Source organism: Chelonoidis abingdonii, chromosome 9 (genome assembly GCF_003597395.2).
Source record: "Chelonoidis abingdonii isolate Lonesome George chromosome 9, CheloAbing_2.0, whole genome shotgun sequence".
In the NCBI taxonomy this organism is placed as follows: Eukaryota; Metazoa; Chordata; order Testudines; family Testudinidae; genus Chelonoidis; species Chelonoidis abingdonii.
The window spans coordinates 11,991,517-12,017,692 of NC_133777.1; the positions used below are offsets into that span (position 1 = coordinate 11,991,517).

General features: G+C 48.3%; 1 protein-coding gene across 3 annotated transcripts in view; it reads left to right on the top strand.

Moving 5' to 3' along the window:
* INTS1 (integrator complex subunit 1) overlaps nucleotides 1-25,882 on the top strand; it is a 35,224-nt gene extending 9,342 nt beyond the window's left edge. For all 3 annotated transcript variants that reach the window (XM_032794063.2, XM_075069194.1, XM_075069195.1), the window contains 35 exons: nucleotides 794-871; nucleotides 1,414-1,568; nucleotides 2,412-2,508; nucleotides 3,283-3,374; nucleotides 3,761-3,821; nucleotides 4,241-4,438; nucleotides 4,754-4,883; nucleotides 5,201-5,380; nucleotides 5,469-5,618; nucleotides 6,565-6,744; nucleotides 6,954-7,058; nucleotides 8,138-8,305; nucleotides 8,436-8,547; nucleotides 10,161-10,319; nucleotides 11,876-12,022; nucleotides 12,420-12,518; nucleotides 12,947-13,071; nucleotides 13,486-13,740; nucleotides 14,183-14,342; nucleotides 15,093-15,233; nucleotides 15,690-15,870; nucleotides 15,950-16,073; nucleotides 16,812-16,942; nucleotides 17,079-17,166; nucleotides 17,893-18,119; nucleotides 19,180-19,303; nucleotides 19,855-19,988; nucleotides 20,487-20,679; nucleotides 20,919-21,046; nucleotides 21,797-21,909; nucleotides 22,509-22,622; nucleotides 23,747-23,817; nucleotides 24,424-24,515; nucleotides 24,636-24,745; nucleotides 25,278-25,882. In XM_032794063.2, the coding sequence (XP_032649954.1) occupies nucleotides 794-871; nucleotides 1,414-1,568; nucleotides 2,412-2,508; nucleotides 3,283-3,374; nucleotides 3,761-3,821; nucleotides 4,241-4,438; nucleotides 4,754-4,883; nucleotides 5,201-5,380; nucleotides 5,469-5,618; nucleotides 6,565-6,744; nucleotides 6,954-7,058; nucleotides 8,138-8,305; nucleotides 8,436-8,547; nucleotides 10,161-10,319; nucleotides 11,876-12,022; nucleotides 12,420-12,518; nucleotides 12,947-13,071; nucleotides 13,486-13,740; nucleotides 14,183-14,342; nucleotides 15,093-15,233; nucleotides 15,690-15,870; nucleotides 15,950-16,073; nucleotides 16,812-16,942; nucleotides 17,079-17,166; nucleotides 17,893-18,119; nucleotides 19,180-19,303; nucleotides 19,855-19,988; nucleotides 20,487-20,679; nucleotides 20,919-21,046; nucleotides 21,797-21,909; nucleotides 22,509-22,622; nucleotides 23,747-23,817; nucleotides 24,424-24,515; nucleotides 24,636-24,745; nucleotides 25,278-25,393 (4,738 nt within the window). In that variant the 3' untranslated portion in view covers nucleotides 25,394-25,882. The remainder of the gene's footprint in view (nucleotides 1-793; nucleotides 872-1,413; nucleotides 1,569-2,411; nucleotides 2,509-3,282; nucleotides 3,375-3,760; nucleotides 3,822-4,240; nucleotides 4,439-4,753; nucleotides 4,884-5,200; nucleotides 5,381-5,468; nucleotides 5,619-6,564; nucleotides 6,745-6,953; nucleotides 7,059-8,137; nucleotides 8,306-8,435; nucleotides 8,548-10,160; nucleotides 10,320-11,875; nucleotides 12,023-12,419; nucleotides 12,519-12,946; nucleotides 13,072-13,485; nucleotides 13,741-14,182; nucleotides 14,343-15,092; nucleotides 15,234-15,689; nucleotides 15,871-15,949; nucleotides 16,074-16,811; nucleotides 16,943-17,078; nucleotides 17,167-17,892; nucleotides 18,120-19,179; nucleotides 19,304-19,854; nucleotides 19,989-20,486; nucleotides 20,680-20,918; nucleotides 21,047-21,796; nucleotides 21,910-22,508; nucleotides 22,623-23,746; nucleotides 23,818-24,423; nucleotides 24,516-24,635; nucleotides 24,746-25,277) is intronic.
* The last annotated feature ends 294 nt before the right edge of the window (nucleotides 25,883-26,176 follow it).

Here is a 26,176-nt window from a genome sequence, read left to right on the forward strand (position 1 = left end):
CCCCCCCAGTCACATCACTGATTCTACTAAACATGCTACGTAGAGACAGTGCATGTGCTCCTGAGAGCAACTGGAGTGTCTCCCCCCATCCCAACAGCCAAGTAGCAGGAACGCTCTGCCCTAGTGGTAGGGAGATGGATTTGCTTTCCCTTTGGGATTTCACATGCACTTCTGTACAGACTTCAATGCCAAAGGCTTTAGATGGTATTTCCATGGTATTCACATTCCAATTATGCTGTCAAGGAAACAGCCCCTTTGGCCCTGTGTTTTGATCTGATCTGATAATGGAGGGAAAGGTCCCCAAACAGGGAAGTTCTTGTACAGAGTGGAGACCAGATAGAGCTCTGTCTCCGAGACTTTCTGCCCTTGGAGGCAAGAGTAACTACAGGGGATTAGATGGTTTGAGGCATTGGTAATGGGACCAAAGGATCAGTCATATCAGCCAAGGTCGGTAATAACTGAAATCTGTTCCCACCTGATGGCTATTGGGGTCTCTTTGGAAGTACTGAAGACGGCGTGCATATTGCACCACCCATCACCATTGCAATTGGTACTAACTGTTCCCCTGGTTAGTCTTGGCAGAACTTTCCTCTTGCCTGAGGAGGGAGTCCTTCTGGGTCAGGGTTGGGGCACGTTAGCAGTGTGGGGAAGCTCACCTGGCTGCTGCCTGTATCATATATTCTTCTGTGGATTGTATTGTGCTCCAGCGCACAGGGCTCTCAGTTCACACACTGGGGAAGGATGCACTGGGTTTCAACCAGAGTTGAGAGTTTAGTATTGTTTCTCTCTGCAGTCTCCACAAGGTGCTGTTCACAGAGCAGCCAGAGACCTACTACAAATGGGACAACTGGCCCCCTGAGAGCGACCGCAAGTAAGTGCATGCATCCCGCTTGCAATTGGGTTTCCATGGGCAGAGCTGTGGCAGCAAGGAGAGGAGAAATCAGACATTTCTGGTGCTTAACTAAGCTCCCCATACCTCTGTCTTGGAAACATCTGCTCTGCTGAGGTTTTCATTGTCCCTGTCGGTTCTCACAGAAGATGGGGTTTCTCCAGTCTTCACCTGCCCCTCTTCCTTCTCCCCCCCATCCCCACACCGGTTAGCACTGTGGCTACAGGGAGAATGGCCCTGCATTGTGTGTGGAGCTGGAGAGCTGAAGCCTGCCTGTCTGAATCTGTAAAATTCAATTGCAGGGGGCAAACTAAACCATGTTCTGGAAGGGGGCTTGTTCTCATATGTGACTAAGCTGAGGGATGCGAGCATTTTCCTTGGCATTAACATGGGCTATCATGGCTCTCCTCTGCTCTCACTGGTTCCATGTCCAAGCAATACGAGCCCAGCCGCAGGCTGCAATCAGGAAAGGTTCCCCTCTCTTTGGGCAGTGGGTCACTGCCTTCTCTCTTTCTCATTCCCAGCTTCTTCCTGCGCCTCTGCTCTGAGGTGCCTATCCTTGAAGACACGCTCATGCGGATCCTTGTCATTGGCTTGTCACGGTCACCCCTCGGACCTGCCGATGCCATGGAGCTTGCTGACCACTTGGTGAAGCGGGCAGCGGCTGTGCAAGCAGACGGTAGGAATGCTGCTCAGGGCTTTGTGAAAATGATTTGGTGATGTAGCAGTTCCTGCCCTGTTGAGAGCGAGTAGCCTGTCACACTCCTGTCCCTCCTTCACGCGGCTCTGAGAGAGTCTCCAGTGCACGTGTACCACTGCTCCCCCGATGTACCTCAGAATGGTTGGAGCAGGTAGTAAGTCCATCTGCATTAGACTGGGAAAGAGCGTTTTGATCTAGTTGTTGAAGCAAATGACTAGGAGCCAGAAACTTTCTGCCACTCGCTCTCTCTCTGTCTTTGGGCAAGTCAGTCATCTCCCTGCCACCGTGAAATTGAGCTAAACACACCTCCATAGTGGGTTATTATTTGCTAATTACGGCTGTATAAGGGCTAAGTAGTGCAATTGTTATTACCCAGGTATTAATGGTCTAAATGCTGCATCATTTCAAGTCTTGAAACAGTTTTTTGTAAGTTAGAGGGGCCCAGAATGGTTAGACAGCAGACCTAGATTGAAAAAGGGCATTTTTCACTTCTCAGAACTCCTAAACTACTGAATGGATTTACTGTTAATTTTCTTCTAAATCTGTTCCCTAGAAGTAAATAGTGCAGTGCATGTTAGGTTTGAAAAATGTTTTTCCTAATCAAAGAACTTAAAACTCATCTTTAGCTGAAAAACTCAATATATATTTAATTATAGAGCTGTTCCTGATCCTGATTTCTCCATAAACATTGATTGTTCCCAAAGCCTGCGATAGTAGAATCATTTGAGGTTAGCCTTTCAGTACAGCTTATTAACATGTTTCCTTAAGCACTATCAGCCAAGTACCCACGTCTATAACCTGTTTGTTCTCTTCCCACTTTAGATGTAGAGGTCCTGAGGGTGGAGAGAATCCAACTGATTGATGCAGTCTTAAATCTGTGTACTTATCATCATCCGGAGAACATCCAGCTTCCCCCAGGGTAAGGCTTGTAGATGCATAACTCTTAGTTGCAATGTTCTTGCTTCTGCTCACCTTGTTTCCGAGAATACTGGAACCTTTCCCTAGAATAAGCTGGTGGTAATGTCTTGATCTGGTGGCAATTTCTGGGGAGCAGAGGGTGGGATCTGTATCTTAGAGCTGATTCCCAGTGACTGGGCATGGTAGGGACTTCCCTCTGGAGAAACTCTGACATTTATTTCCATGGGGGTATTTGCAGCTGATCCTTCCAGGTCTCTGTGCACACTCACTTGAGAAAAGTATTCACTTGAAATATCTGCAGGACTCTTGACAAGGCTGAATGCAAACAATGAAAAACTAAGCAGATTATCAGTGTGTCTAGCGCAGTGGTTCTCAACCTGTGGGCTGCATGCGGCCCAATTAGCACATAGCTGTGGCCCAGCTCAGCTGTGTGCTAAAGGCCTGCCCACATGCAGGGGTCCGCCAGGTTCCTGGTTGCCCTACCTCCCGGCAGGGTTGGTATCAGGGCAGCCAGCCCACCACACTGGTTCTGGGGTCAGGGCTGCTGGCTGGCCCCATGGGATCTGGGTCATGTGGCTGGCTGGCCAGCACCCTGGGGTCCAGGGTCGGGATCCGGGCTGACGCTGCCCTGCCACCTGGCCCCTGCAGCCCAGGTAACACATTATGAGCCACATATGCGGCCCACAATGTGTAATAAGTTGAGAACCACTGGTCTAGTGGTTAGAACAGACAACTCTGAATACAAATAACTTGGTTCTGCCAATGGCTTTTTCAGGTATCAGCCTCCAAATCTAGCCATCTCTACCCTCTACTGGAAGGCTTGGCCTCTCCTCCTGGTGGTGGCCGCATTCAACCCTGAAAACATTGGTGAGTTATGAGCACTTCTCAGAGTACCAGGGCAGCTGAAGTGTGTCACAGGAGGGGGCTCTGCTGACTCCTGCTGTCTCAGCTGAAGATGCACGAGGATGGCTCGATTTTGTTGTTGCATGACTCCATGCTGATGCATATGTGCTGCATAAGCAGAGCTCTGCAGGTTGAGGGCGTGTCTAGAAGGAAGTTGGATCAGGTGGTAAGTGGAACATAGTGTGAGCAGGGGGGCTAGTTGTGAGTGCCCCTGTTCTGTTTGTGTGTGTGAGGGAACGAGTCTGAGGGGGGTAGGGAGGGAGTGTGGTATGCTCTGTGCACACACTTCTCGGCAAATATTCTGACTGGGTATCTTAATCCCCTGACTGCCCTTTTCTCCTGGGTTGCAGGGTTGGCTGCCTGGGAGGAGTATCCCACGCTAAAGATGCTCATGGAAATGGTCATGACTAAGTGAGTGTTGTTCAGCTCTTTCCGTTTCATCCCACTCCTGAAGAGAACGGATTTCTGAACCAAGTTTGCACCTGATGGCTTCTTCCTTTCTCTGTCTGAGGGGTAGGGGGAGATGAGGTTTGGCACAAAGCTTACGGAAGTGAAACCAGCTGGACAGCAGCTGTGGCTGAGCCTAGAAAGAGCGAGGGCACCTCCCTCAGCTGTTACTGTTGGGCAGTGAATCCAGGCTCTGAGATATCAAGGGATGCATGGGACATGGCTTATTGGAAAGGGCTTGGCTTTTCATCCACATTCAAAAGTTCCATTAGTATTTTCATGCTGTCTGATTGAACCAAGAACACTGTGGCATTTTGACTCTTTGCTCAGCGCAGAATTTATAGCACAGAGGGTCAAATAATTTTTGTGCCTCTTCTTCACAGTAATTACTCCTATCCTCCCTGCACTCTGACTGATGAGGAGACCCGCACAGAGATGATTAATCGTGAGCTCCAAATATCCCAGCGGGAAAAGCAGGAGATTCTTGCATTTGAGGGTCATCTGGCTGCTGCGTCTACAAAGCAGACTATTACAGAGAGCAGCAGCCTCTTGCTGTCCCAGCTCACCAGTCTGGACCCCCAGTGAGTAGTCGTCTTCGCTCTGGTACAATCAGGGAGCTCCCACCCTTGGGAAGAAACAAGGCTGACGATCTGACTTGGAGGATGGGAGCCCCAGGCAGAGGCTTTCAGGTGGGCGAAGGTAGGGTAGTGGTGACTGGCCGAGGAGAGAGGATTTGGTACCTGTGTAGTGCAAATGAGATGTGCCTTCTCCATTTGGACGGCTTCCTACCCCTTCTGTCACACTTGTGGGTTTTATGCCCTGATGAGTCAGTACATGTCTGTATCTTTGTGACAGTGGGATTAGCTGTGTGTAAGGCTTCCTTGTTTCTCTGGCAGGGGCCCTCCACGCAGACCACCACCACATGTCTTGGAGCAGGTGAAAAGCCTAAATCAATCCCTCCGCTTAGGACACCTCCTGTGCCGCAGCCGCCACCCAGACTTTCTACTCAACATCATTCAGAGGCAGGTGGGTTTCCTGAGGATGTGAGAGACTGGAATTGGCCTCTCTGTAGCTTGGAGGAAGCATGGGAGCTGCTGCAGGGAGGTATCCCAGTAATGCAGGGCCCTGAAGCCTGGGTTTATGGGACCTGTGGGGGCAGAAAGCAGGAGATGAATCAGATGCGAGGAAAAGTGGCTTATTTTCTCTCCCTCGGAGGGGCGGGGGGAGTGGTTGCGTTCTGCTGCTTGAGAACTAATGGGAGACCCTCACCAGTCAGTGCAATGGTAAATGTGCAGGAGATCCTGGATTTTGCAGCCCTTCATTGTATCTGTCCTGTTCCCTAGGCCTCGTCCCAATCAATGCCATGGCTAGCAGACCTGGTTCAGTCCAGTGAGGGCTCCTTGGATGTTCTTCCGGTGCAATGTCTTTGTGAGTTCCTGCTGCATGATGCTGCTGATGAGTCTACCTCAGGCGAGGAAGAGGAGGAGGGAGAAAGTAAAGAGCAGCGTGCCAAGAAACGCCAGGTAAGTGGCCTCCTGGGTTGGTTGCTTCAGGTATTTGAGTGGCCTGGTTCTGATTTGATCCCATGGGACGGATACTTTCTCTTTCCAGAGACAGCAGAAGCAGAGGCAGCTGCTTGGGCGTCTGCAGGACTTGCTCTTGGGCCCCCGAGCTGATGAGCAGACCACATGTGAAGTGCTGGACTACTTCCTGCGGCGCCTCAGTTCCTCTCAGGTGGCCTCCCGAGTGCTGGCCATGAAGGTAAGAAGAACAGACAGTAACTGGTTTGGGTTTTCCAGGAATGATGGGCAGAGTATCTCCCTTAACGGCTTCAGACAGCACTTGGGCATGGAGGGGCTTTTGAATGGGTCTTCTGTTCCTCGTTTTCTGCATGCTGCCCTTTAGCTAAAGGCAAGGGCCTTGCTCCATCCTCATTTGTCCGTTTGAACTCTTCCCTCCTGTTTCTTGGACCTCACAAATGACACAGGCGCTCTGCTATCACCTTTGCTCAGGCAGGGCTGCAGAGTCCTGTCCTTCCAAGTGAGCAGATTGTCCAGGTGCAATACAGTAAAATATGTATTGGAGGCCACCCTTGCTGGGTAGCCTACCTCAAGGTCTCCTTAAATGTACCAAGTTGATTGTTGCTCTTTGCTGTTAAAACACCACCTCTGTTCAGAAGCTGGTTTTTCTTTTGATGTCCTTTTGAGTACGTTCACTTAAGCTGGGATGAAGGTGCAGCTCCTAAGTATGCAGAATCCAGACTGCAGATTCTGAGGCTCTTGGGGAAATCATCCTCTGTTGTTGTCGTCCTTGAGGTACTCCCAGTAGAGTGCAAATGGGGAAACTGCTACTGACTGCAGACTCCTCTCAACATACATGGTACCACGAGGACAATAGAGAGGTGCTCTCCTCGCCTGTGTTCCATGTTGAGTGTTATCACTCTGTACAGTAGTCTGAAACCTCCCCCGGGGTAACTGTTAAGTAGAGAGTTCTTTTGGTTGCTGCTAAAACACAATTGGCCAGTCCCAGTGACCCAGAGTCCATATTTCTTTCTGTGATGCATACACATCACCTTCAGATTGTCAGTGGATGGAATTTGAAGTTCTGTTTCCATTTTGGGGTTCTTGGTTTATGATTCAGTATGAAAATGCTGACCCAGCTGTTGATTTATATACATGGGCTTTGTCCATTGTACGTTTCCCTGCAGGGTCTGTCCTTGGTGCTGTCGGAAGGGGGCTTGCGTGATAGAGAGGAAAAAGAGCACCCTATGGAGGAAGATTCTGGTGACTCTGAACTCCTACAGGGATACCAGTGGCTGCTAAGAGACCTGCCGAGGCTGCCATTGTTTGACAGTGTTAGGGCAACTACATCTATTGCCTTGCAACAGGTAAAGTTGACTAGGAGCAACTGGAGGTATTGGGGAGGTGGGGCAGGGATAGGAATGGCCTGCTCCGAAGGCAGAGTGTTCTCTGCCCTATTGATGCTAAACTGAGCCAAATGGATGTGTGTATATACTGGGATAAGGATTGTTCCCTAACTTGTTACTGCTTGTTGCTATTGTCTAATGATCACTAACTGGAAAACCTCTTGTTCCAGGCCATCCACATGGAGACTGATCCTCAGACCATCAGTGCTTATTTGGTGTACCTATCCCAGCACGCCCCCATAGAGGATCAGGGGCAGCACAATGATCTCTCTCTGGTAAGAGAAGGAATTGAGGGGTCACATGGAAACGCTGTAGCTCACACCTCTCTGCACTGTAACGACCACAGGCTCATAACTTAGAGATCTGTTAAAAGTGAGCCAGAGACTTGCTGTACAAACTAGCCACCTGTTAATGAGTTTACAAGCCACACGCGGGGGTGTCTTGTTTCTTTCATGTGTCTCACATTGGAAGTCAGACTGCACATGACTTTCTGATTTGGGAGGTGGGTAGCCATCCACAATAGGATGGTGAATTTGAGAATATAGGTTGGTTTAATAATAATAATAATAATCCCCACCCTAATAGAGCACGCAGTCTCTGGACCCAGCTGGAGAGTGTTTGCCATTAATACCTAGGTATATGATAAATGTTGGGAAATTGGGAGTGAGGCATAACATGACAAGTCGGGCACATTTTGTAGTAATCAAAGAGGAGTTCTGAATTTTTTAATATCCTTTGGCCCACCTTGGTGCTTGGCATCTTCCTTTGTTCACAGATTTTAAAGGATGCCTTGCCGCACTTCCTTGCGTTTCGTGGGGGTTCTGTTCTACCTTGGTGATTTCCCCCTGGTGGGGTGTGGGTCTGCTGGAGAATCTATTGAATCATTCTTTGCCTCCTGGGAGTCATGTGGTCTGGTCTCCAGGCTGTGTGCGCGCGTGTGCTCAGGTGTCTTAAGTTACGGTTGTTGTTATATTTTAACAAAAATCATGGGATCGCCGAGTCCTCTAACAACCATGACAAATCTTCCACCTGACTAAACCTGGTAACACCCCTGTGCTATAGGTGTATAGAAATTGGGATATGCCATAGCAGAGGGGGCATTGTCGGTTATAAGGAAGGAAGATGATTTGTGCTACACCTGCTCCAGTGTTGCATACCTATCCAAAAATTGCAGTTCCATCCGTAACATCCCCATGGCCCTTATGTGGCAAGATGGACCAGTGGATTGATCCAGGGCAGGACCAGGTGGGCAAATAACTTTTCCAGCAATCAAAGCTGGAGAGGACTAGGGAGTGAGGCAGGAGTGCCAGGGTGACCCCATATGAAGATTTTCACAGGTCTTCTCTCCCTGTAGGATGTGGCCAGGCTCATAGTGGAACGCTCCACCATCATGTCTCATCTCTTCTCGAAACTCTCGTACTGTGCTGAGTCAGAGGCAGTGCTGGTTGCTCTGCTCTCCATCTTCTCTTGCTACGTTAAGCGCATGCGCCAGAGCAAGGAAGGGGAGGAGGTGTACAGCTGGGTAAGCATCTCCCTCTATCTTCTTTGGGTCCTTCTCTTCCCTCTGGCTGTCTGCATCTCTCTAGCTCTCCTAACATTCATATTTTTGTGCTTTCTTTCATGGTTACTTACTTTGCTTTCGCCTCCTGTAGTCTGAGTCCCAGGATCAGGTGTTCCTTCGCTGGACTAGTGGGGAAACAGCCACCATGCACATTCTTGTGGTCCATGCGATGGTCATTCTGCTGACGCTGGGACCACCTCAAGGTTAGTAATGTGCGTTGAAACCGATTCACATGTATCACTGCTCTGAGTCATGGATGTAACTTCCTCCAGCCTTCACGATCCTGGAGAAGGAGTCAGTTGGGTCCTCACCCTGCACTGCCCAGGAAGCCAGGACACTTAGACTTGTAGACTTTAAAGTCAGAACCATCATGATCATCTAGTGTGACTTCCTGCACTTTGCAGGCCACAGAACCTTACTCACTCCTGAAATAGACCCCTCACCTCTGGCTGAGTTACTGAAATCCTCAGATCATGGTTTAAAGTCTTCAAGTTACAGAGAATCCACCATTTACTCTAGTTTAAACATGCGAGTGACCTATGCCCCATGCTTGAGGAATTGCCTTCTTGTGAGGCATCTCTGATATTGATTGGTACTCCCTGCAGTGTCCTCAGCTGTGTATATCAAAGCCGATAACAAAACCTACCTCTCTTCAAAATTCTGCATACTGCTTTTACATCTTTACTAGATGCTCCAAATACCTGGCTATGTGGCATATGTGCGGAAGTAACTTGCATCCCACCCTGGTTATTGCTTCTTGGTCATGTCTAGCTCAGTGCTTGCTGTGAAACGAAGGAGCATGGACTAAGAAGTGTGACATAGAGTTTAACATAAGAATATAAGAACGGCCATACTCGGTCAGACCAAAGGTCCATCAAGCCCAGAATCCTGTCTCTGACAGTGGCCAATGGCAGGTGCCCCAAAGGGAATGAACAGATAGGTTATCATCAAGTGTTCCGTGCCCTGTCACCCAATCCCAGCTTCTGGCAAACAGAGGCTAGGGACACCATTCCTGCCCATCCTGGCTAATAGCCATTGATGGACCTATCTTCCATGAATCTACCTAGCTCCCTTTTGAACCTGGTTATAGTATTGGCCTTCACAACACCCTCTGGCAAGGAGTTCCAGAGGTTGAGAGTGCGTTGCATGAAAAAAACTTACTTGTTTTTGTTTTAAACCTGCTACCTATTAATTTCATTTGGTGTCTGTATTCTTCTGTGTTGCTGTTTGTTATAACTGGAGTGCCCAGCAGTGTACAGATACCTCACAAACAAGGCATGTATCTGCCCCGGAGAGCTTGCATTCTAAACACTAGACTAGACAACAATTCAGAGCAACAACCAGAGGAGATTTATGGGGCAGGGAGTGCAGGGCTTACAAATTCACGTTTTTCTGGACATGTTGCGAGCCTGTTAAGATTACAAAGAAACGTATGTGTTACTTTTTTCTCTATTTGATTTAAGCACCTTGTCTCTTCTCAGAAAATAACACACAATATCCTAGGAGCTGTTGGGCGCATTTCAAATCCATTGTTCAGTTCAGCGGGTTATGTTTGAACATTGTTTTTACTGGCAGCATCCAGTTTTAAAGATCCTGATGGGAACTCTCTTCCCCAGTGTAGCGTGGGAGCCAGGCCATCTGGCATATGGCTCCCATTCCTCTTACCAAATTTAAGCTTGTCTTTCGTTGCTGAAACAGAATGGTTGTTCGTGGCCTCTCAGCAAGGAAGTGACCTGGTTCGTGCTGAGAAGGGTGGGGTATATCAGCATGTATAATATGCATGTGGAATAACTTTTGCAATTGTTCTTGTATGCAGGGGAAGGTGACTTTTGTGCCTTGCTGGACATATGGTTCCCGGAGAAGAAGCCCCTCCCCACTGCCTTTCTTGTTGACACATCAGAGGAGGCCCTGCTGCTTCCTGACTGGCTGAAGCTGCGCATGATCCGCTCGGAGGTCCCTCGCCTAGTGGATGCAGGTGAGTGGGGCCCAAGGGACACATGCTGGGGGTTGGGTTGCCAAAGCCAGTGAAAGATTTGGAAATGCTGCATTGAAAAATTAGTCCATCTCCTTTTATTAGCAGTCTTCATCCCGTAGGTGCTGTAGATTCCTCTGGTGGGGTCCCAAGAGATGTGTGGAGGGATAGAAGGGAGTGTCTATTGTTAGCAGATTTGAATTTCTTTTCAGCAGAGAGACTCCAAGCACAGGCCTCTTGCCTTTCTTCACTAGGCTGTTTGCTAAAGGGCTTCCACTGCCTTCCAACAGAGACTTAGGGACTTTGGGCTAGTCCAAGCGGGGACATGTGTGTAGACCAGTGGTTCTCAGCTGATGGGCCGCATGTGGCCCAATCCTCACACAGCTACAGCTCATGTGACATCCTCAGGGCTATACAGGTAGTGTATATATATATATATATTGTGTAGTTGCAGCCCACATAACACAGAGAGAACTGCGTATGTGGCCCACAATGGTAAATAGGTTGAGAACCACTGGTGAAAACTCTTCACTTCCCTTATATGCTAATCTGTGTTATCTACCTACAATCCCTTTCTCTTCAGGGGGAGGGGTGCACTTGTACATGGAGATTAGTATAAAGCATTTAAGGACTGGGGTTAACTGGCGTCGGGCTCCCGCAGTTCATTCCAAGTGGAAGGTGAATAAACAGCAGCATTCAATCAAGGGGAAGAGGTGGGAGCCTTCTCTGGGCAGCTCTCCACTCCATCCTCAAGCCCCCTGTCACAATGCAGGCTGTTCTTTCTGCTTACCTCTGAGCTCTGTCCATGCCTGTCTTGCACTGACAGTGGCTTTGGCATTTGCACCAGGCCGGGTAACTGTTCGGCCTCTAAGTCTTCTTAGGATTGTACTGCCTGCTTGACTATTGAGCTCTGCCACTTATTTTAAAGGGGGCAAGGAATGTGGAATTAGACGACTTTCCTTTTACTTAAACCAAATGCATTTCTGTTCCTTTGACTGAATTAAGCTGCAGAAAACATACAACTGACCACTAGGGCGAGTACATAGCACATGAAGATGCTTACAATGTCAGTAGCAGTGCCTGAATAATATAAGGATAGCTGCATCTTTTAGCATCAGCTGGCTCTTCATTGCTGTCTATGCTTTGCATTCAGAGGTTTTGTCCCTTCCTTACTAATTAAATGACAGCTCTCTCACCAGTGATTGAATTATTCAATAATTCCTGCCTGCGGTCATCAACAGAGAGGGTAGCACTTATTTTTAATACAAATGATTTGGTTCCTGAGGTTTTGATCAAATTAAATGGAAGATCAAATTAACCCTGGAGTGAATTAACCGGAGAATGCAATAAGGAGGAAAATTTGTGCAGAGTCTGTATAGGGCAAAGAGAAACCCATAAGCAGCTGTCAGTGTTGGCTTGAGGTCCTGTGCAGCCCTGTTAGTAAAGGTGTCACTGATGGCATGTCCAAAACCACATGGACCTGCTAACAAACATGTCATCCTATGTGTGAGTGAGTCAGAAACATGAGGATTCTGACTGGCCGTGTGTGTGTGTTTCAGCATTGCAGGATCTGGAACCACAGCAACTGCTTCTCTTTGTTCAGTCCTTTGGGATCCCAGTCTCCAGTATGAGTAAACTCCTGCAGTACCTGGATCAGGCAGTGTCCCACGATCCACAGACATTGGAGCAGAACATCATGGACAAGAGTAAGGTCTTAAGATTAGGCTGTCTAGGAATCTGTCTCTTTATAGACCTGCTGTTTAAAACCTCCTTTGTTAGCTTGAATCATTTTGCAGCTTCCTTGTAGGATCCAAGATAGCTCAGCCTGACCTCTGTCAAGGCCGCCTAAGCAGCCATTGCTGTCCATGGGGACCTGTCTGAGTAGGCTTGGAATGTGTTTCTCAAGAGTGTGGCATTTTCTAGCTTGCCTCTTGAGAGATTGGCAATTGTTTGGGGGTGATTTCTGGTTGTCTCGGAAACAGGGTTTGTTCTTGCTGGGGTTTCTCTGCTTACTCAGAATGCAGAGGTGTAAATTCCCTGCAGAATGAGAGCTGCTTAAATGGCAGCATCTTGTATCTAGCTTCATGTTTTGGCCTTTTTCAGATTACATGGCTCATCTCGTAGAGGTTCAGCATGAGAGAGGAGCTACGGGGGGGCAGACCTTCCACTCCCTGCTCACCACCTCCCTGCCAACACGCCGAGGTATTGCACAACATACACTAATCACTCTCACAACAAAGAACTGACCAATCCTCCGCCTCGGCCTTTGTCAGGCCCCCAGACCCAGTCTGTCTTTCCAAAGTGTGGGTCGCTTTGTTGTCCTTCAGGCTGCTCCCAGGCTGAAAGAGGAGATCAGTCCCCTTCCTACAAAATACTCCACCAATAGACACCAGCCCCAGCTAGAACTTCCTTATCTCTGCTCCTGGGCTAGGAGAGGAATTCTGGTTTCTCTGGAGGATTTTATTACAACAAATTCTACCCTTGTTTTTTTCTCCATGTTATTTAGCTCCTCGTGTTTGCTCTAAGGAGAAAAGGCGGCTGTTTACCTTTTCTACTGGTTTGGGGTCTGTAAAACTGAGGCAAATCTCTTCATTTGGGCCTAGAACAGTGTTCCTTTAATCTCTCTGCAGACAGTGCTGACACTCCAAAGCCCAAAACTAGTCCTGAGACCCCACAAGGACAGAGCAGGATCCGGGCCTTGACTCAGATCCGGGTCCTGGGTCCTGAGGATGACCTGGCAGGCATGTTTCTTCAGGTATTGCTACTGCATCTGTTACTTAGAGAATAGGTTTGTCTACAACTGCTCGCTTCTGTATCCCTGAGCCCAATAGCTGCAGTGCCTTTTCCAGACTCAACACCTACATTCTAAGCCTGGTCTGATGAACCCTGACCACTTGCTTTCACAGTGCTTGCGGGGAGAGAGTATCAGTAGTCTTATCTGATCTATGTAGACACTGCTTGGCCTGTTCCTCCCTAGGTCCCTAAAATATTTGGAAAGCAGGTACTGTTAGGTCCCCTCTAGTGTAAACAGTCAGAGCCAAGTGTGACTTCTCCATGTCAGGGAACAACCCTATATAACCAGTCCCCTGAGGCAGTGACTGTTAATTGTGCAGATGGTCCTTTTGTGTTTGTTCTCATACAAGCCTGCCATCTTTCAATACTCTGTCAGCTGTTCCCACTGAACCCGGATCCCCGGTGGCAGAATTCGAACCCGCGCCCGATCTCCTTGGCATTACAGCAGGCACTGGGTCAGGAATTGGCTCGCATCCGCCAAGGGAACACACAGGTGACAGGGATTTCAGTGCGTCTTCTCCAGGCAGTGGCAGCCTTGATGAACTCTCCGCATAGCGGAGCTCTGGTGATGGCCATGCACCGAAACCACTTTATCTCCTGCCCACTGATGCGTCAGCTGTGCCAGTACCAGGTGAGCCATGTGGGAGTGGGCACTTGTCTAGCATGGAGTTGGCGGCAGAGGGGAAGGGAGCAGTTAAGCTCAGACACTTTAGAAACCAGCAACCTGTAGCACTGCAGCCTTGCTCTTCGGGACTGGTCACTGCAGTACAGGAACACCCTAGAGTAGCCTTCAGAGCAGGGACAGATTTACCTTATGAGATATACTGTATTAGTGAAGGAAGGCATTGAACTAGATCTACGTAGTTCTGCATCCTTGCAAGTGAGTCCTTCCAGATGTGCATTGGGGAGGTGCAGGTCACAGTTGACATTCAGTGAGCTGGGGTTCCAGGTAGCCTGTCTGCTGTATGTGTCCATGCATGCTGCAGGTGTTATCTCTTTGTCATCTTTGTACAAACAGTCCCCACCACCAGGACTCCCAACTACACCTGTAACTTTTGGTGTTCTCTTCCCAGCGCTGCGTACCCCAGGACACCACCTTTTCCTCCCTCTTCTTTAAAGTCCTCATGCAGATGCTGCAGTGGCTGGAGAATCCTGCTGTGGAAGATGGACCTCTGCGTGCTCAGCTCAAGTCCTTTGCTGTGCAGTACTCTTCAAGGCATAGGATCAGTGATGGTAAGAGGCATTAAACAGAGTGGGCATCCCAGAGTGGACAAGTGGGACAGAGAACGGTCAAAATCAGAACCTGATCCTGAGTCCAATATGGCTGTTTTTCCACCCCCTTTCTGATTGTCATTGTTTCAGCATGTGGTGAGCAATATAGAAATGCCCAAGACTGAAAAAGAAAGGGGGAGATTAGGTTGTGCTCATGTTCACGTGTTGTTCGAGTGGCATTAATAGGGACAGGACACAGCCAAAACAATTCATCATTAGGATGTTTTGTGATGAAGGCCCATCAGCTGATGGCTTCTTAGAGACCAGGCCAGTGGGATTTGGGGGGAATCTCAGGACTGTGGAAATCAGAGTAGTTGATGATGTGTAAGTAGTTGTCCTTGATTGAACACTGGCAAGAGACTGCAAGGTGAAACAGGTCCACGCCATTATTTGTTTTGCTGGCCATCATCTGGCCAGGGGATCTGGAGAGCGCAGCCAAAAGTACAAGCTTGAGGTTTGGACTTAGCTGCCTTTGGGTTGACCACAGGGTCTTCTAGCCATACATGCTTGTGATGCTAGCACCCAGCACTCTCAGTTGGGTTTTTTTGATTGTTATGAAAGTGCTTGTGTGTGCAGGTTTCAGATGTTAAGCTCTTAGAAAGAGGAGTCACGTGAATTGTTTTCATGAAAGAAGCCACAGCAAGGCTGGCTGAATGATTAAAGGAGGACCCTAGTGTGGCTTAGTGGTACTGATGCTGTGATTCCTGGCAGTTCGAGGTGGGTTCCTGCACCTGGCAGAAGCACTGACGTTCCGTCGTGATCCTGATGTGATCAACTCCACTGTACGAGCCATCATTGCAACCCTGAAATCTGGAGAGAAGTGTAACGTGGAGCCAGAACTCATCAGCAAAGGTATGGCTATCCTTCCACCCTGCCCTCTGGAACTGCCTTTGGTACTGGGGACAGAACAGAGATGTGCATGTTTGCTCCACTGCTTGGTGGGAGAGCAGAGCTGGGGAGGCTGCCTTTCCTCTCCTGGATCAAGGGTTCTGACCCACTGGAAGGTTGCTCCTGTCTCATTTTACCTCCTTTTGTTGCATTCTGTTATGTTGGTTTATAAGCTGCTTGGGACAGGGATAGGAACTGAGGAACACTGCATACTGCTGGGTGCTGCTTCCATAGTGAATAGTAGAGTATCCATAACTTCTGTAGAAAGAGGGCAGTTCCAAGACTGCCCTGTCTCCCACTGAGATTCACTGTAAGGGAGTGCAATACTAACTGGCTTCATGAAAGATACAATCATCTGGCTCCCCAACTCCCAGCTGCCTCCCAAAGCCCCTGAGAGCAGTGTCTCTTTCTCTCTGTTAGTCCTTCAAGGTCTGATTGAAACACGCTCTCCTTACCTGGAGGAGCTTCTGACTGTCCTCTTCTCGGTTACCATTGAGACCACAGCCAGATTCCCTGCCATGAGACCAATTGCTGTGGTGTGTTCTCTGCTACTCCAGGAGAAAGAGGAGACACTTGTGAAGAAGGAGTTGGATAGCAGCAGGTGAGTCTTGGGATGATTGGTATTGGTCACTCGGTCTGGTTTTGGGGCACCTTTCCTGATATTTGTACTGTGCTCTTAGTGCTGAAGCTGCTCGTCTAGGGCCCTCCTCGGGCCTTCTCAATGACTGGCTGGAGATGCTGGACCCTGAAGTAATCAGCAGCTGCCCAGACCTCCAACAAAAGTTGCTGTTCTCCTGGAATAAGGTAAGAATCTCTCAACCAGGAATTAATCTTAAACAGATGCCCCTTTCTTTAGTTGCAGCCTTCAAGTCTGAATCCCTCAGTCTGTTCTAGTGAGAGAAAGGGTCTGTTCTGCTCCACTGATAAGAGCACACTGTATGCCAGTGGTCACCAATCAGTTAATCACAATCAACTGGTCAATCCTAGAGGATCTCCCTAGTGGGCGGGGCCTCAGGGAAAGGATGGGGTAGATCCTGGGTTGCCCTTAAATTCAAAAAGTGATCTTGGGCATAAAAAGGTTGGAGTCCACTGCTATACACAGTCATGCCAGTTCCAGAGCAGGACTGTCTGTCTCTGAGGGCCTGTAGTGAATTCTTCTCTGGGTGGGATTTTGCACTCCATATCACTGCCATCCTGGAATCTTGGCATTTCTGTAGTCCCCTTCTCCCAAGCTTTCATAGCACTGTACAGATATCAGTTACTTAGTCCACAACAGACCTGTGGCTAGGTTTTCTCACCATTTTACAGATGGGCAAACAGAGGTTTGGAGAGGATTACTTGCCCAGGAACATACAGGGCCAGAGTCAAGACCAGAACTCATCAGTCTTGGCTTCTGATCTGTTAAACTTCACTGCTGCTCTAGTCCTCATTTTCCATGTTCCATGCACAATCTGTATCTGAACCCTCCTGTGCTACTCCTACCCCCTCTACCTAAGTGTCCCAAAGTGGATTCATATTTCCATCTCTCCCTGTTCTCTCCAGACTAAAGGTTATTCTGGGTCTCAGGTGCCCTCTTTTCGCCCATATCTGTTGGCTCTCCTAACTCACCAGTCCAGCTGGACAACACTGCACCAGTGCATCAGGATTCTGCTTTGCAAAAACCGGGAGCAAAGGTGAGTCTTTTTCAGGTACCAATATTATATTCTTCCAAAGCACTAGTGATTTGGAGAATCTGTCGACTCAGGGCTATGGTATCTCTAATCTCACACTTGCTCTCAAACCCATTGACATTTTTCTGTCTTCTGGCAGGTTTGACCCGACTGCATCCTTAGATTTCTTGTGGGCCTGTATTCACATCCCTCGGATCTGGCAGGGAAGGGACCAGAGAACTCCTCAGGTAGTGGTTTAAATCCTGCACAGTCCCTCTCAGGATGGGAGAAGGGAAGGTGCTTTTCATACTGCCTGATTTTCCATGATGTCTTGGGGACCAAGGGGTATAATAGCAGATTTGCTACCTGCTCCCCAGCACGTTTGTAATCTGCTGTGCTACAGTTACACATGGAGATGGTGAGTCACAATTTGGGTTCAGAATTGATGCTAATAAATATAAATTTGCTCAGACATAAAACTTTCACTGCAGCAAAACAAATTTCTGGTTGTAGCTCTTGCAGAAGCTGTTAGGAGTTGTAGTGAAAATGTAGCCACATAGCTACACCTTTGCAGAACTAACTGCCCAGTAGGCAAGTACAGATGGAGCGAAAGAATAATTCCTCCTTTGGGTTGGGAAGTGCAAGCCATCCCCAGTGGGGAGCTCTTTGACCCAGTTTGTGTAGTGGATGAATTGTCAGTTCCTTCCTAGCCAGATGCCAAGGGATGGAAGTAGATGCATTGTGAAAAATTGGGGTACAGGAGGGAGGTGCAAAGCCCGTCATTTTTTGGGGCGGGTGAGGGATTATATTTTGCCTGGTTTCCCAGCCCTGGGCATGGTGCAATTTTTAAGCAAGATACAAAGGGAGTTTTTGTGATGTAAAAGATTATCTTCCTGTTTGAGAATGTATGACTAAGGTTATTGGCCAGCCCTTGCCCCAGGACTCGCCTTGAGACTGGCCGTGCTGTATTACAGAAACGTCGAGAGGAATTCGTGCTCCAGTTAAAGGCGTCAGAGTTGATCAGTTTGGTTGAGCTGATCTTGGCTGAGTCGGAAACCAGAAGCCAGAATGCAGAGGAAGCCTCCTGCACGCTCATCCAATCACGGCTACCCCTGTTGCTCAGCTGTTGTCATGGAGACCTGGAGAGTATTAAAAAAGTAACAGAGTATCTGACAGGCTGTATCCAGCAGTGGGGCAGCAGGTGAGGATGCAAAAATGAATGGCAACTTGGCTCACACTCAGCAGTTATGTAGGTGGCTGTTTGGGCGGCCAGGTGACCCAAATGAGGCTTGCCAAGGCTGCTTTGCTAGGATTGCTGCTTTCGGGATGCATCTAGAAACTGCACGGTATGTTACTTTCGTGTCAGCTTGGAAACATTTTGACTCTGAATATGACACTATGGGCGTCTGTATTTCTCTCTTCTATAATTCAAGATCAGATTGCTCCATTTTACAAATCAAAAAGGGTTTCTCTAGTTGCGAGTCCTGCAGCCATCCTCCCACCCCCATGGAACTGGAAGTCAAGTGATGTTCTCTCTACCTGGTACCATTGTCCTTGGTAATCCGTTCTGCAGCTGGAACTGAGCTGTGTTTTGATGATTGTGCTGAAGGCAGAATGGAGCCCAGCCTGCTCTCTGTAGCTATACGGGCTCTGCAGTGCTAACAGGAAGAGAGCATATATATGTCAGTAAATCTAGCCGATCTAAATCCTGGACTCGTCTATGGCAGAGCTGGAAAAGACTTTCTAGGTTATCTGGTCTGTCCCCCTGCTGATGCAGGATGTGACTCAGCCACGTGGAGAGCAGGTGTGCTGAATCAGAATGGGCCATTTTGTATAATGACTTTTGACTACAATTACTTTTTAAATGAGGGATTCACTCTTTGATGGTAGGATTTGCATTTTTAACACTGATGTTGTGTGGAAACTCTACTTTCTGGGATTTTAAGAGGGACTTCCTGGTTGCCATATGCCTAGTGGCAGCTTTACAATTGCAGTGCTTTCTGCTAGAGAATCGGAGGCAGTCTTACTGAAAAGCTCCATGGAACTGCTCTGAAAAGCAGGCAGCTCTAAGAAGGCTATCGAAGAGTGAAGTGCTATTAAGACAGCAGCACGGTGGTGGTTGTAGTTATTTGCCTCTAGCTGTTCAGTATGTGCAGCTGGGGAGGAGCTGAGTGTGGATATTAAGGCCTCTGATATGCGTCAGACACTCTCTCCTGGGCCTAGAGATGTAACCATGTATTGTCATCTCTTTTCTCTTTCAGCTCAGTGGGAAAACGCTGCCAGGACCTTCTCCTGCAGATCTACCTGCAGCTGCCAGAGCTCCTCGTGCCCGTGCCTGAGACGCTGCTGACCAGGGAAGGGGCTGCAGACAGCAGTACTTGCAAAGTAAGGAGTAAAGGGACATAGAAGAAACAGAGTATGCTTCTCCATTCTTTAAGTCTATGTGACTAGCATTGGAGCTGAGTTGATAGACAGGTGGCAAAAAGAATGAACACACTGCCTGGGACTGTAACTTTCTTCACCTCGATCCCATGTGGAGCTCCCACCTTCTGCTTGCCTTAACTCCAGAACACACTGGACTTTTAACATTTTGTCCTTGTCTAAACCCCGGCAATCTAAAGACTGCAGGTTTTTTCCTGTGTGAAAAAGGCTTAATTAACACGCCTGCATTCTCCCAGATTATGTTAGGCACCTTATTGTTATCTGAGAAGGAGAAATGTGCAGCGTTCAGTTCCTGCTTTCATGCCGTTCGGGACTTAGTACTGTAGATCCCTTGCTAGTTGGAAGGTTGATCGCCTATCCCAAGTCTCACCTGAAAATCAAATTTTATTTTTTTTAACCCACTCCCTACTTAAAAGGAGACTTGGAACCCCACCAATAGGCTGAAGACTTGCTCCTCCACTGAACTTTGTTTTCTTACCTGTGATTCTTTCTAGCTTGATGCCCTGGTTCACAGATTCATCACCCTCCTCGCAGAAGCCAGCGATTCCAAGTCAGCTGAGAGCCGTGTATGGGATGCCAACATGGCATGCAGGAAGCTAGCTGTGGCCCACCCCATCCTTCTGCTTAGGTACTGCCCTTCTGGCCCTTCTCTTCACCAGGCCTGTGGCTGGAGCCTTTTCAGCTGGACCTCTGTGTCAGTATTAGCACTCACTCCAGAACGAGAATGACATTCCCACTGCAAACCTGATTATAACCTTGGAGCATGCTCTTGTGTACAGAAGAAATTATATGGGTAGCAGACCCACTCAAGCCATTTGCTGGCTATCTCTCCTGATGAGGTGATGCGTCTACTAGTAAAGGAATCCCTTGGAGGTGGGCAGCAGAGGAGAGAATTGTGGTAGGAAGGGGGATTTGTCTGGTCATGGACAAGGATCAGAGCATGAAATCTTGCAGAGGAGAGAGATGTGGTGGGAAGGGGAATTTGTCTGGTCGTGGACATAGGGATCAGAGCATGAAATCTTGCAGAGGTTGAGGAGAAGGATGAGCTGAATATCTTACGGTTGATTCTGTTACTCAGTTGCTCTGGGAGGGCTTTGGAATTTAATGCTTTACTTTTGCATTTCAGACACTTGCCAATGATCGCAGCTCTGCTTCATGGGCGGGTACATCTCAATTTTCAGGAGTTTCGACAACAGAACCACCTGACATTCTTCATCCATGTCCTGGGGATCCTGGAGCTGCTTCAGCCACAGGTGTTCCAGAGTGAGCACCAGGGGGCGCTATGGGATTGTCTTCTCTCCTTCATTCGCCTGCTGCTGGTAGGAGAACATTGCCTTTTACAGACTACATACAGCCAGCCAAGCACTAGGGAGAGAAGTTGGTGTCTGACCATCTCAGGGTGCTGTGTGTCACACTTTACATGTGTGTATACTGGGTGTGCCTGTACAAATACATGGCAGTGTGCATCAGTGGGGAGGGAAAGGACAACATGTGGATTTCAGGCTCCCCGTGGGTGTTAATACTTTCAGTTAAGTGCGGTCTCCCTCCATCCCTCCAGAATTACAGGAAGTCCTCACGTCACTTGGCTGCCTTCATCACCAAGTTCGTCCAGTTCGTTCACAAGTACATCACGTGCAATGCCCAGGCAGCTGTGTCTTTCCTGCAGAAACATTCTGACCCGCTCCAGTAAGTGTTCTGTTCTGACCTTACTCCTGTTGCTCTGGTGCCTCCCAGCTGTGACTGCCCTGCTACCTGGCATTAATTGTCTGCCAGCAAATTCAGTCATTTTTGGTGATGTACAGGCAAAGGGCCATCTGTTGGGATTGCTGTCCACCTTAAAAATAAATTTAATTGCTGGAGTCACAGTCTCCTAACCAGATAGGAAACAACAAGAGCAAAGTTACTGTTTAGCTTTTATTACAGTGCTTTTCCCCTGGAGATTTCCATGTGCTTTTAAAAGGTACATGAACAATAGTGTCCCTTTTATAGGTGGGAAGAATGAGGGACAGGACAGTTCAGAGACTGGCTGCAGCTCACACAAACTCCAGGAATAGAACCTAGGTTTCCTAACTCTCACACATAGGGCACTGCGTGTTTCCAGGCAGGCAGCAGCAGAGTTCTCCCCTAGACTAATGGATACAGGGTCCCATCTTCAAGTACAAGGGACACCCCCTTGGAGTGAGGGAACTGGAGTTGCCATAGCTGCTTCAGCAGTTCTGGCTACTGTCTGTTTTTTGTCTCGTCTGCTGATGCCTCTTAGTCCACTGCTTGATTCCGTCTTCTCTACTCTTTATTCTCCTTCCCCCACAGTTACTTTGCTCCTCTTCCTCACATGTTCACATTCATACATGTACCCTCAGCTTGTTCCTTCTCACACCCGGATGTTGAGCTGACGGTTGCTGTTTTATGCCAGAGATGCCTTTTCTTTCACCTTAGTGACCTGTCGTCAGATAACAGTGACCTCGTGATGCTGAAATCGCTCCTGGCTGGGCTGAGCTTGCCCAGTAAGAGTGGTGTCTTGGACAGAGGCTCTGAAGAAGAAAAGGATGGTGAGTATGTGTAACTCTTTGGGCTAGATCAGTGATACCTACCCCTGTGCTATGCTTTGGAGCTCTGTTGCTTCTGTGTGGACTTAATCCTGAGCTCTGCAATCCCAGCCCTAATAGGGGAGTGAAGGGGGGACAAAAAGGAACTGAGAGTGAAGGTTGTGGCCTCATAGACATTCTTGTGAGGAACTGGTCAGCAGTAGTAAAACCAGTGCCTGGGAAGGGGTAAATGAAGACTTCTCACTTGCCATAACTCTTGGAGCTTCCCAATGCAGTGGAATAGCAGCACCAAAGGTATATATTGCTAGGGAGTCTGATCTTCTTTGCTTGTCTTCAGGCTGTTCCTTCAGGAAGATCTCCTAAGGATACATCTGCTCCTTCCCTGCTCATACACATTATCCTGACTTCTGATAGAATTGTCCCTTAGGAAATTCTGTGGGTGTTACAGGTGCTAAGGATAGTTACCTCTCCCTTTCTTCTCTGAGCAGATGCCATGGAAAGGGGTAGACAGTGATGTAATCCATTGGCTGGGAATGACAGATTTGCCTTCATTTTAAATGTGCAGAGAATGACTGGGAGTTAACTATTTCTCTCTGTCCCAGATGAAGCAGCCACCGGCTCTCTGCCCCTGGTTAGTGTGTCCCTCTTCACTCCCCTCACTCCAGCGGAAATGGCCCCATACATGAAGAGACTCTCCAGGGGCCAGGCTGTGGAAGGTAAGTGGGGACAGCTTTCCCAGAGCAGCTCATAGACTTTACAGACAGGAATCACTTTACTCAGCTCCCCTGGGCTGGAACATGGTAGCTGCTCCCAGCCACACTTCCCGAGAATGTTAGACCAGAACTACAGGGACCATATAGACAAAAAATCACCTGAACTGATATTTGGCTGGGACAGGAGAAGCTGGCTTGCAGTCGTGAGCCCTGTGCAGGGAAGCCGCCCACAGCCAGACAAGTTCATCTAGAATTGAAACCATAGCCTATGGGCTTCGAAACCATGCGGTCCCTGTAAGAGAAGCTGCGAGTCTCCTAAAGCCACTATGATGAAACATGATCTTGTTGCATCTCATGAGCTAAACAAGGTTGTTTGGATGGGAGACCTCCCAGGACAACCGAGGTGCTCTGGGAAATGGTATGGTTGATTCACTGGGAAGTACTTTGCTCAGGGTCAGTACTGAACCAGTTTGCCACCACTGCATTTGGGGTGCGGTTTTGCTGGAAGTGCCGTCTTTTGGATGAGATGTAAAACTTTATGTTCCAGCACCCCATTTTTGGTTATCAAAAATCCCTTTGTGCTCTCAACAGAAGTTCAGGCTGTTAGCATAGCATCCTAGGGAGCTACAGTTTGCTTCTCTAAGGTTCTTTTAATATCATTTACATCTAGTATTCTTCACTATCCTGATCTGTGACATTACTGTGTGGAGTTAGCCTACTGCTGGCCAACTCGGAAACAGGGGAAGTGAACCTTGCATGTGCATGGTTTGCAGATTCACTTATCAAGATGTCGGGGTATGACGCCTTATATAAAGATCGCTCACTGTTGCAATAGAAATTGGTCCAGAACTGAAACTTGCCACAGACAGCAATGATAGCAGCTAACGCGGCCTCTGCTGGGGTAGTTCTGGAGGTGTTGATCTATAGTACAGAGCATCCTTCTAAGATCCTCTTTGAAGCATCATCTCTGTCTTTTAGCTTTGTATGCCAGGTTGAAAGACTTTATAGCTCAGCAGAGGACTATTGTGTTTGAGACAGATGTTCCTTTTGGGGCTTTGCTGACTCCACTGTGTTGGTTGGATCAGTGAAGGAAGGTTACCCTTTTCCATCTATGGCTTTCCCCCCAGATATCCTGGAGGTGCTGAGTGACATTGATGAGATGTCCAGACGGAGACCAGAAATTCTCTCCTTTTTTGCTGTGAGTATATGTAGCCCAGAAGTTGCCATTGGAAGTTCACTTGCTGTGAGAGGGGATTCCTTGCAGCAGAGTCTACCTTGCACAGTTTATTCAGGTGTTCCCTTCCCTCTGCCTTTTCAGGTCATTATCATGGTGTCTCTGGGTAGGCAGTTCTGAGGAATTACCTTCTCAGTTAGTTTAGACCTTCAGCTGCCACGTGTGTGCACTAAGCGTTTTACACGTGTGTGCTCTCACACATACACACACACACACACTTTCCCTTGCCTTCTCTTCATTACGCTAGGTCCCTGTCACCCCATAATATCAGTCTAGAGAGAAAGGGGAACAGTTCTGCAGGAAAAACTTAGTGAGGGACCAGGGAAATGGATGTAGATCCAATTGCCCTGTGTAGAGCAAGAGAAAAAAGCACTCTGGTTCCTAAAGCATTCAGAACTGACTGATCTTACAGATAGAAATCCACTGCACGTGACCCTGGCTCAGCATTAACCTGCCAGATAGATGGGTAGCGGGCTGGAGCAATGCCACACGGGTCGTAATGTGAGTCTGAAGGGCTTGTTCTCAGTGTCGCCATGGGATCTCCTGTTGATCAGCCTTTTCTCTCCTCAGACTAACCTGCAAAAGTTGATGAGCTCTTCAGAAGAGTCCTGCCGGAATCTGGCCTTCAGCCTGGCCCTGCGCTCAATTCAGAACAACCCCAGGTGAGAAATGAAGGTATCCATGAATACCAGGCTTCTCCTGAGTCACTTCCTCCTCAGTCAGTCATGTGGCCTGCATTGTCCTGTGGGGATTGTAGTAACGGTGCTATGTTTTGTTCCCAGCATTGCTGCTGACTTCCTCCCCACTTTCATGTACTGTCTTGGCAGCCGAGACTTTGAGGTGGTGCAGACAGCGTTGAGAAACCTGCCTGAATACACCCTTCTCTGCCAAGGTAGGTCTAGGCTTCTTCGTTTACTGCTGCACACTCAGCTGTAAGAGGCTGGAAACTGATTTCCCAGAGGATCTCCTTCAACTGTTTTCAGTGTCGGATTTATTTTTGTCTGTGTTGGAAACTGGAATTTCCTCGGAAGTTCTCGATAGACATTGGTGCATGGTTCGGTGCTATTTGCTGGCCTGCCCAGTGCCAGTGGCAGCTTCACTCTGAATGCCATGGAAGGGATTTATTTCAAGGAGTCCCCGCATTGCCAGCATTGGCTTCTCTCTCAAATAGTTCTGATCATGTAGCAGTTTTCCTCTTTGAGTTAAGGTGCTTTGTAACCATCAGATACTTGTCTGGAGTGTTAATTGTATGCCTGTGGGTGATGGTGTGTAGTTCCTGCCTTTCCCCATCTGGAGATTTTAAAATTTAGAGTTTCACTGCACTGATGTTTCTCTTGCTGGGACTAGTCCTAGCACTTCCGGTGTGCCGTATGATTGTTACTGGTTAGACCAGTTCTCTTACCCTTCTCTTTTCCCCTTCGCAGAGCATGCAGCAGTATTATTGCACAGGGCCTTTCTGGTTGGGATGTATGGACAGATAGATACCAGCTCGCAGATTTCAGAGGCCTTGAAGGTTCTGCATATGGAAGCCATGATGTGAACATCGATGCCCTGGGAACTGATTTGTCTGGTTGAATTGAATCGCTGTGAGGAAGCACTTGTATTCCAGCCCGCGGGCTGCAGGGGAAAAGAGAGAGTGACCATGGATGGCCAGCCTAAGCAGAAGAAGGAGAGCTCATGCCTGGGGTCTGATTGAAGGAATACAGGGATAGATCCTACTTAGGACATCACTTTGGTGGGAGCAAAAGGGCTTCTGTGCATGGCGTATTACAGGGGACCACGTCCTTGGGATCTCGGATGGCATTTACCACTTCCTGTTTGGCCCTGGCTATGACTTCAATCACCACCTCACATCCAGGAGGCCTAAGCATTTGGCGTAGGGGAAGGGAGAGTTGCCATGGGGCTCTCTAAGCTTGGACCTCTGGATTGTCCTTTGCATGTTGGAGGGAACACAGAAATCTGTACAGAGCAAGAGACTCATTGTTACTGTTTGTGACTCCTTTTTAAATTAAAACTCTTCTAATTCCCATTAGGCTCTCTTTCTCTGCTCCCTGCCGGCATTACTGCTTCTCGGCGTTAGGCTCGGTCCTTCTCTGAGTACCTCTCTAGGCTCTCTCTCCATCTTTTCTTTGGATGGCTGTTCCGCAGGACAGGACGTTTACAGAAAATCTACTTGCAGCCCTCTACAGCCAAAGCTCTTCTTTGCCAGAAGGGTTTGTTTGCTCCTTGTTCCTTCTGCACAAACAGAAAACCATTCTGGAGGATATGGAGGTGGGCCCAGCATCTGCTGGATCAACCTTCCGTGCTTGGGCTGTGGCAGCCA